Genomic DNA, 10,489 nt, shown 5'->3' with positions numbered 1-10,489 from the left:
CTAGGAACTGTGTTGGTATGGTTTCTCCCCTCTCCGCGGCCATCTTAGCAGCCGCGTCAGCTCTAGCGTTGCCCAGGCTGATGTCATCTTTGCCGGCGGTGTGGGCAGCGCATTTCATGACAGCTACGGCTGATGGAAGCATGATTGCTTCGAGCATTTTAGTGATCAAATGTTTGTGCTGTATGGGCTTTCCCGCAGCGGTGAGGAATCCCCTTTCTTTCCATATCGCTCCGTGATCATGGACAACTCCCCAAGTGTACCTGCTATCTGTGAAAATGTTAACAGATTTACCTTTAGCCAAAATACATGCTCTGTATAGTGCGATTAGTTCGGCTGCTTGCGCTGATAGATGACCGGGTAGAGAGTGAGATTCAATCGTGTCATATGAGTTCACCACAGCGTAACCACTCTGCACCTCTCCATTCCCAGCACGCATTGACGAACCATCAACATAGAATATTAGATCTGGGTTAGTTAGAGGTGTTTCGGAAATGTCAGTTCTTGGTTTAGTACACATTGACACTATGTCACAACAGTCATGCTCGTCACCATCCTCAGCCGTTGGCAACATAGTTGCAGGATTGAGTGTGGTGCACCGTACAAGAGTAACATGCGATAGAGTTAGAAGAACATGTTGATAGGACAGTAGACGGGCGGGTGTTAGATGTGAGGTTTTGGCCTGTAGCAGCAAGGCTTGCACTTCATGAGGAACATGTACTGTCATGGGGTGAAATAAAACTATGTCACCGCATGCCAGCACAGCGCTGGCTGTTGCTGCCACAGCTTTCATGCATGGAATAAAACCTCTTGCCACTGGATCCAATTGCTTTGACACATAAGCCACGGGTCTGTATTGACCGCCGTGACTTTGCGTCAACACTCCAGACATGTAGCCTGATTTCTCACACACAAATAAATGGAATGGCAAATCATAATTTGGCAGTCCCAGAGCAGGGGCTGATGCTAAAGCATTTTTCAAATCCACAAAAGCATTTTCACATTCGTCAGTCAAAGTCAGTTTGTCAGTCAAATTTGCGCATGCATTCGCGCAGATTTGACTGACAAACTGACTTTGACTGACGAATGTGAAAATGCTTTTGTGGATTTGAAAAATGCTTTAGCATCAGACCCTGCTCGCAGCGCCAAAACTGTAGTCCAAAAAATGACCAACTATACAACAAAATGGAGGCAATCCAAACCGAGTGATGGCAAAGACGAAACTCGAGTTTATTGCAACGGATCCGGGAGTTGATACAATGTATACACTAGCATCGCCACCATACCAACTCAATGCAAGATACGAACTGTTCTGCTTAAATACATTTCTTGAGATCCTCCTATCGTTGTCTCACGTGAGGCCCATCTCCGGCCATGTCCTGTTACGTGAGGCACCAGTATTGCGTCAGATGAAACTAGCTCTGATCAGTGATTGTGTTAAGAGACGACCTTGTCAATCATGAGTACTCACAGTGACAAAGGGCCTGCGCGTGCTCATGATTGATGAAAGGTCTTTTGAGGTTGGCTTGATCAAAGACTTTGGGTGGCAAATGAGTGAAACACATGATTGAAACAAACATTGTGGAATTTCTCACTACACAAGCTCACCAAAAGTCTTACCAACATTGGCTCAGTTGTGGCTGATATATGCTTGCTAACAATCTTTGTCAGTATAGTTTGTGTAGTGGTCTGGTACTCTAGCCTGGCTATCACCACACTAAGTTCAGCCTCTTTTGAGATTGAACATTAGTCTGGGGAGTCTGCTCTGTATTTCTACAGCACAAGAGGTGTGATTAATGGGCATATTTTAAATGACTCTGTACGCATTAGGATAGTCCTTCAGCCAATCAGACTGGCTGCGTCTGCTGGATAAGCCAGTTTGTGATTGGTTCCAGCAGACGTGGGAAAGGAAGCAGGAGAGATAAATGTGTATGTTTCCAGACAGTACTGCAGGGTGAAATCCAGTCGTCAGATCGGGCAGGGTTTATCCAGCCTACTGGGACTCCACTTCCAAGTCAGATGGAAAACTGCTCAACAATCAAGTAAGTGTATAGAACAGGGTGCTCATTTGACTTCAATTGCAATATAGATTCTATTAATGTCCAGATTGAAAATATTAAGCATGTGCTGTCAAATATGTCATATGTTGTACAAAGAAGAAACAAAATAAGACACTTGTTTTAAAAGCCTTTATTCAGGGGGGGAGGATGTGTTTTAGCATGCTGCTTACAACCTTACTTGAATCTTCAAAACGTTTCCAAAATTGAAAGAAAAAATTAAATGATTCATGGGACATTAGTTTTGAAACAAAAACACAATAACATTTAATTGAGTAGATGCTTACAACACCCATTCAACTCAGATCTGACACAGTGCCCATCCTCTCCGCGAGGGGGCACTCCCGTGCTGCACTGCACTCATAACTCGTAACAGGTGGGGGGTGAGAGCATGCCTGGGCTTGTCTGGGCATGTCTAGGCATGTCAGTTACATGTTAAAGGGGAGAATGCATTCACAATAGTAATCAAATCAATTTCACAATTTCACAAAAATCTTCCAGAGTGTTTTTATATTATCTGTGCATCATCATCATCATCATCATCATTATTTCTGCTAATAATGAGGTTATGATTGATGTGCAGTTCACTTGTTTATCTCCATTCAGAATTGTGCAACAAACTTTTGAGCTGCAAGAAAAGACCTGACAAACCTGTTTGACCATGAATCATGAACAGCCTACAGACAAGTATTCATGTTTGTGCTACTACTACTCACTGAAAGTTAGGGATATCTGGCTTTCGGGCAAAATGTAATGTTTCAGTACATAAAATACTAAAACGTTGAACTGTTGGGCATGCATTTTCAAAAGTTTAGAGAAGGTCACAATAAGTTCACCTGTTCACCAAAAGAGAGGCTTTGGAGCTTCAGTAATATTGTGTCAGTGACACAGAATGAATGACCTGAATGATGCAACTGTCTGTGCTTCACAGATGGGCTGAAAGCAGCTTGGGAGGACACTGCCACCACAGATCAGCCTGAGACAGCGAGGGAGTGGATGAGTAAATCACTAACACCACTTGAATCCGCAATCTAGTTTCACCATCCAAGTATCGAAGCCCTCGCCTGCTTAGGTCCAGTTATTCAGCACAGGTTAATAAAAACAACAACAACAGGAAACATTTCTATAGAGCTTTTCTCAACACTCAAAGCACTTCAGCGTTTCCATCCATTTTCCTGCAGTCTGTACTGGCAGACAGTGGAACAGACCCTGGCCATGTTCCTCAAAAAGTTCTTGATAACAGCGGCTGATGGCATTCATCCCCAAAGGCTTTTAAAACAAGTGTCTTGTCACCATTATGTTAAGCCCCCCCGCCGACTCTATACACGCTGTGATTGGCCCGGTCATTCTTCCATTTCTCAGCTCCCTAGCTCTAATGGATCGTTGCTAGACTGCCCCGGCAGCCAAATTAGCTGCCGCTAGGGGCGTCTAGATTTCTAGGCTACAATTCAGCTGCTTAGGTCCACCAATTCAGCAGAGGCCAGACTGTGGGTCTAGCTGCTTAGGTCTAGTGATTCAGCAGAGGCTAGACTCTAGCTGCTTAGCTCTAGTGATTCAGTAGAGGCCAGACTGTAGCTGCGTAGGTCTAGTGATTCAGCAGAGGCTAGACTCTAGCTGCTTAGCTCTAGTGATTCAGTAGAGGCCAGACTGTAGCTGCGTAGGTCTAGTGATTCAGCAGAGGCTAGACTCTAGCTGCTTAGCTCTAGTGATTCAGTAGAGGCCAGACTGTAGCTGCGTAGGTCTAGTGATTCAGCAGAGGCTAGACTCTAGCTGCTTAGCTCTAGTGATTCAGTAGAGGCCAGACTGTAGCTGGAGCTGCGGATTGTGGACTTTATGGTATATATATTCAGTGCCGTAGCATCGCACGCTGACTACGCACAGCGCGTATACGGCACCAAGTGCCTGGGGGGCACCAAAAATCAGGTTTGGGAAAAAATATATATTACAATAGGCTAGATACTAGTAACGATATAAATATATGCAAAGCATGTTAATATGTAGGCTATAAGCAATACAAAAGCAGCATAGGACAAAGCATGTTAATATGTAGGTTATAAGCAATACAAAAGCAACATAGGACAATTTGCTCAAGAAAAAGTTGAGACTGATTTGCGGCCCTCTCTCTGGTGCCCCCCTCCATCTCCCAGTGGTCTGTGCGATCATGCCGTAATCAGACCCCTGTAGAACATGCCATGGCCTCAAAAAGGGCATCAAGAGTCGGGAGCAGAGGAAAGAAAACAAAGCATTTATGCTTAGGGCACCCAAATGGCTAGCAACGGCCCTGGTTATATGGCCTTAGAAGATTTCTGCACTCTCTGAGTGAGCTTCATTATTATGATGATGATGATGTTTATTATTATCATTATTATTATTATTATTATTATTATTATTATTATTATTATTATCATCATTCTATTATTATTATTATTATTATTATTATTATTATCATCATTATATTATTATTATTATTAGGAGCAGAGGAAATAAAACAAAGCATTTGTGCTTAGGGCACCCAAATGGCTAGCAACGGCCCTGGTTATATGCCCTTCTGCACTCTCTTATAATAATAATAATACTAATTATTATTATTATTACTATTATTATTATTAGTGTTGTTCTATTATCAGTATTATTAGTATTAATATTAGTATTATTATGTGAGGGGTAAGGCATAATGTGCTGGTCAGTATACTGTATGTAGAAATATATATCTCAACGTTTCTCAGCTTAACTTATCGCTACCTACCAAAACAAGACAATAAACCCACTATTATTTCTTCCCCTTTTTGTAGCTACGGTAATATCAAGACGAACAGGACCTTCATTGGAAATACTATTCAATTCAAAGAAACGTTCTGCAGTGATTTGGGAAACGGAACATATAGCAACATTTCTATAGAGAAGCCTAGCTTGCTCTGGTATATAATATGTATTTAAATATGTTCTGTCATTATATGTTAATGCTAATGCATATCATAGCTAATGCTAACGTTGTTTCTCACATGGGTGATTCAGAGATGTGTCTTCTGTTGCTGTTGTTGTTGCTGTCCTCCACTGTGTCCATTGTGCGGGGACAGAGAGCGGTCCTCCACTGCCGTGGTCCTCCTTCTCCTCCATCCTGCTTTGGTTCTGTCTCTCCTCCTCGCTCCTCTCTCATCTCCAGCTCCCCCGTGGCCTCCTCTGCCATCAGAGGGCCGTGCTGAGGTCCCTCACCACGCTCTGGGTCTGTAAGGCAAGAACATACAATAACAACATCAACAACAAAGACAAAACATAACAGAAGCAAAAACAAAAAATAGAGATATTTTGCAAGTGTTTTAACCGAAGTGTTAACAGGACCAGTGTTGGTTCATGTCGGTTCAAGACTTCATGGGAAGCAAGTGGCTGTTAAATACTAATAATCACAATATTCATCCCATTACGTACAGGGGTCACTCAGTCAAATCACACAATACATCCCATAACGTACAGGAGTCACTCAGACAAAATCACACAATACAAACCAACTGCAGCATTATTATACACTGCCATGATACATTACATATCCAGGTGACTCTTTGAAAATTTGAACTGTTCTGAATATGATGCTATGGGATAAGGTGTAAATATGAGAATATGTATCTGATGAATGAAGAATAAACACCATACCAGTGCTGTTGTGTGGGGCCGATGAGCTGCACTTGTTTCCAATGCCTGGACAGCAGCCTAAAGATAAAGAATAAATGTGATCATTATCCTTGTGCAATTCACATGTGCCAACTGTTCCACTAATACTCAAAATAAATCCAGCTCATGTTGTGCATGTTAGATAAGTTTGTGTACATTTGGTAAGCCAGTAAATCTGCAGCAGAAGGAAAAACAACCCAGAAACACTTACGGATAATAATAATAATGGTCAAGATCAGCAGGGTCAGCAGGCCCAGCAAACCAACAATGGACCACACGCTTCTGCCCATAGGGGGCGCTCCTGGCTCATCCTCCCCAACATTTGTTACTTTGCATAAAAGTAAATAAACAATAATGAATGAAAAATGTGATAATGATAAATAAATAGATACAATAATAATAATAATAATAATAATAATAAGGTATTCATTTGTATTAAAACTGACAAATGTAAAATCTCAAAGGAAAAAAAAACACATGGCCCTTGTAATAACATTAATGGACATTAAAAAAAAAAAGTAAACTGTTAGTGACACAATATCAAGTCATTGTCATTGCAAAAAGAGGTGATGTGTGAGATGCAAGAGAGGTCTCCCTTACCATCTCGTATCTCGTCTGTCCACAGCTCAATCCATCTTGTAGTACATGTCAGGGTGTCATAACACACAACACACTTAAAGGTGGTGAGGTTGTCGCGCTCAGAGACGTTCTGTAACTCCAGGCTGAAGTTACCAAACAGCAGTTGACTGGTGAAGAGCCTGGTTCTGTTGCAGTAAGCAGAGAACTGATGTTCAAACTCCTCCTGGCCTTTGTGGAAGGAGTGAACCACCAGGTCTGTGATGGTTTGCCAGAAGAGCAGGAGGACACCCAGAGAAGGAGGAGGGTGTGGGAGGCCACAGGGCAGGAGAGCGGTCTGGCCCAGAGTCACATGCAACTGCACATGTGTAGGGGCCTCAGGAGTCGCTGTGTCTTGTGTGGTCTGGGGCTGCACCTCTGGGGCTGGATACTGGTGCAGGGCCTGCTGGGTAACAACTCCAGCGCCGCCTATAGACAGGGCAGAGATTTGCATCCTGAGCTCAAACATGTACATCTTATGGCAGTCGTGTTCTGAGTGTGTGATGAGGTGACATTGTCCTTTCAGCTCTGCCTTCCTTGACATACACACACAGACACGCACGCACGCACACACACACACTCACATTCTCCTGAGACAGGCCAGAGATGTGTGTCCTACACTCACTGCAAGCACTAAATCAAACTAAAAACTGAGAATGTTTTGTTTTGTTTGGCTACAAATAGACAGCAATAGATTTTACTGTTGTTTTTTGTTCTTGTTGCTGTTGCTGCTTTGCCCTATGAAGATATATATGTATTAGTGATGCGCGGGTCGGCCCGTAACCCGCGGACCCCGCGGGTAACCCGCGGGTCGGGTTGGGGCGGGTAAAGAAATTATCACTTTATTTGCGGGGCGGGTTGGGGCGGGTCATTAAAAACAAAATTACATTTTAAAATCCATGTATGTTGCATGCAATTCCCTCTTGCCTATATTAAAGGAACCGTATGTAGGATTATGGCCAAAACGAGTAGGCTAGCCCACTGCAATTACTTTCAAAATACTGTTGCGCGGCGTATCGCCTCTCCCTCCCCTCTGAGTCGCGGTTGCCAGCTTGCTGCAGGATCCAAGAGGAACAGCAACAGGCTGCTAGCTTTCAATGGCAAGTGCTAATGTTGTTTTCCTCAGCATAATGACAGAGAAACAAACTCTGATAATGCATTGCTAACGTCAGCAATGACTAGCCGTTATTATTTCCCAAACAATTCCTTAACCTACCTTTTCAATTCAATGAGCCACCTCCTCCATGGCTCCACATAACGTTACTTTGCACAAACATGCATAACTTGTTTGTTCGACTGTCATAGGCTATTTGAAATGTCAATTTACACTAAGTAGCTTACAAGTAGGCTAAGTTAGCCAAACTGATGAATCTTTATCTGTCCAGCAGCAAATTAACAACACTGACTGTCTTCAAATTCTTCTCCGTTTTCAGCCGCCTCAATCTCCTATGCAAATCCTTGTTTTATTTCGGACGTATTTCGTGGGCTATAATGTTTAGCCTAGATTACAAACGCTGCTTTGTAGGTTTTTGCTGTGTATTTCTAGATTTTTAAAATGTGTAGCCAATCATCTTGTTATAATGACCTGATTATCGTTCATATTCATAATCATAGCCTTTGTTGTTGCCAGTTTAGGCTACAGGCGATGTTTCCATGCAATTACAATGCCCCGTATGTAATAGTCGCGGGTGCGGGGTGGGGCGGGTTGTCAAACTAGATACAGTGGTGCGGGGCGGGTTGGGTCGGGCCAAATAATTTCATAAAAGCGGGACCCGCGGGTTGAAAAAATACCCGACCCGCGCATCATTAATATGTACACCTTCAAGCATATTGACCAGAATGCTATACCTCTCTTTTCGCTGTATCACAGGACAACAACACAGTCTATATGCCACAGGTTCTCATGTTCGCTTCTCTTTTGTCAAAGAACACATTCAATGGAAAATTATGAATCCTGCCCCCGGAAACAATAATTTAAAAAAGGCATGCAGACAAACACACACACACACACACTCACACACACGTACACACACACACACGTACATACACACACACACACACACACACACACACTCACACAAACACACACACACACACACACACACACACACTGCAGCTCCTCGTGCTCATTGTCCGCCATGTTTTTGTTACTTACTGTACAGAACACACCCACAAACTATAACAAATAACACACACACACAAACACAAAAGCCAAACATAAAATAACAATATAGTCTACGTGTCTCTCATGCACACACACACACACACACACACATAGTTGCGTATTTTCACAATGACTCATTAGAGAAGCGAAAGTCTCACCTGGCCATGTGCTTATGAAGAACAGTAGCACTGACACCCGCCAGGAAAACATGCTGAAGTAACACAAAACATAAAACAAAATCACATGCAGACACAAATATGCACACACATACTGAACACATACGCACACACACACACACACACACAAACAAACACACACACAAACACAGAGCTGCTGATGACTTTAGCATGCGTCGCTTTCAGAACTTTCATCCAGTAACTCCACGGGCAAAAAAACCCCCATTATTCCACAAGCCTCTAAACACCTCAAGATATAGCACAAGAAGGATATCCGAATATACGCCTAATCTGTTCCCAAACCTGCCTTGAGTCTATGGGCGCGGAGGCTCTGTTGCAGAGCTGTGGGGAGAACGCCTGCAAAAAGAAGGAAGCCACCGCTTAGGGCCATCAGTGGGAGGAGTGGAACGGGTGCGCTAAGGGGACAAACAGAGACATCGAGAAAAGAAGAAACGCATCACACACGACCTGTGGACAGTGTTCTTACCAACAAGGGTCTGTGCAAAATTATGTGTGTGTGTGTGTGTGTGCATGCATGCGTTTTATGATGCCGGAAAAATGGGGAGCTACTGGTTTGGGGACTTTCTGTGGTCATTAAGGAGGAGTTAAAAGAATGAGTTGAGGACACAGGGACAACACCCGAAGATGAATCATATGAGGATGTGTGTTAAAGCCTTGCTCAATTCAGAGCCTTGCAATATGTGGGCCTACCATCTCCAACCCATAACATAAATTAAATGAATGGCAGATTTGCAAAAACACAAATGCTGTTTTTTCTTGTTTGTAAGCAACATTAGATTCACTCAGTGTTAACCAATGAATAGGTCTTTACAACTGAGCACACATGTTCATTGACATACTGTATGTCACTAAATAATGTATGTTCCATCAATACACTAAACTGAAGGCCTGTATATATGGCTCAGAACAGAATAACACATATAATGAAAATAAAATAGTCATGAAAAAATAAAAAACTATCCAACTAACCAAGTACATTGCATAGGCTTCAACAAAAGTAAGCATTACTGAAACCTAAAACACTTCGTAGGATTCTGTAATTACTTTGGAGGGGAATCCAACCTTTGATGGGACAAACAGTATGTAATGGCTAGAATCTGTGGGACTGCATATATCAGTGACCTTTCAGTAGCCTACTACATGGCAACATAAAACACAAAAAAATATTTATATATGTACAACACATGTGAACAACACTCACATGCAGATTACATTTGCAGTATTTCGCTGTCTCTCCACGAGGCGGCTACACACTGCTGCATTGCTGCTGATGAGCTCATTTAACGGTCCCCAGTCAGAGGGCATGTCTAGCCCTCACTATAACCATGTGTTCATAGACAGTGATCTACAGTATCATTAATTGTACATTTTGTCAGATTGTTAGATTATTGTCAGTAATCAAGTGTATATATATATATATATATATATATATATATAGTAACAGTTTATTGGAGGGTGAAGAAATCAGTTTACTTCATAATTCCAAGATAAGGTCACTTACAAGAAGCAAGTTGTTACAGTACAGACAGGAAGACCCAATTGCAGTTTCCTTCAGAGTTTTTATTTTTCACAGATCTCACAAAATCCAACAAAAGGAGAAAAGCTCAGGTGTAAATAAGTAGTAGTCCAGATAATCAACAGAAAAGGCAAAGTTCAGGGGATCCAGAAAACAGCAGTTCTCAAAAAGACAAAAAACACTCAGAGGTCACAGTAAAGTAGTCCAGAAAAACTCAATGTTCCACACAAGCAAAAATCGTCACTGTTACAGTTCAAAGTCAATAACAAAAATCTTC

At 42.3% G+C, this 10,489-nt stretch overlaps 1 protein-coding gene across 1 annotated transcript; it reads right to left on the bottom strand.

Annotated features, from left to right (window-relative positions):
• Window positions 1–5,043: 5,043 nt before the first annotated feature.
• On the bottom strand, window positions 5,044–8,769 carry LOC134077937 (uncharacterized). Its single transcript, XM_062533573.1, has 5 exons — window positions 8,658–8,769; window positions 6,321–6,764; window positions 5,932–6,048; window positions 5,703–5,759; window positions 5,044–5,279 (listed from the first exon to the last, which is right to left on the bottom strand). Exons 1-5 carry the CDS (start codon window positions 8,707–8,709, stop codon window positions 5,053–5,055), a joined length of 897 nt encoding a protein of 298 aa, XP_062389557.1. The 5' UTR covers window positions 8,710–8,769; the 3' UTR covers window positions 5,044–5,052.
• Window positions 8,770–10,489: the final 1,720 nt, after the last annotated feature.

This window comes from Sardina pilchardus, chromosome 4 (genome assembly GCF_963854185.1).
Source record: "Sardina pilchardus chromosome 4, fSarPil1.1, whole genome shotgun sequence".
Classification (NCBI taxonomy): Eukaryota; Metazoa; Chordata; class Actinopteri; order Clupeiformes; family Clupeidae; genus Sardina; species Sardina pilchardus.
The sequence above is the reverse complement of the archived record's forward strand: the minus strand, read 5'-3'. Positions and strand labels throughout refer to the sequence as shown.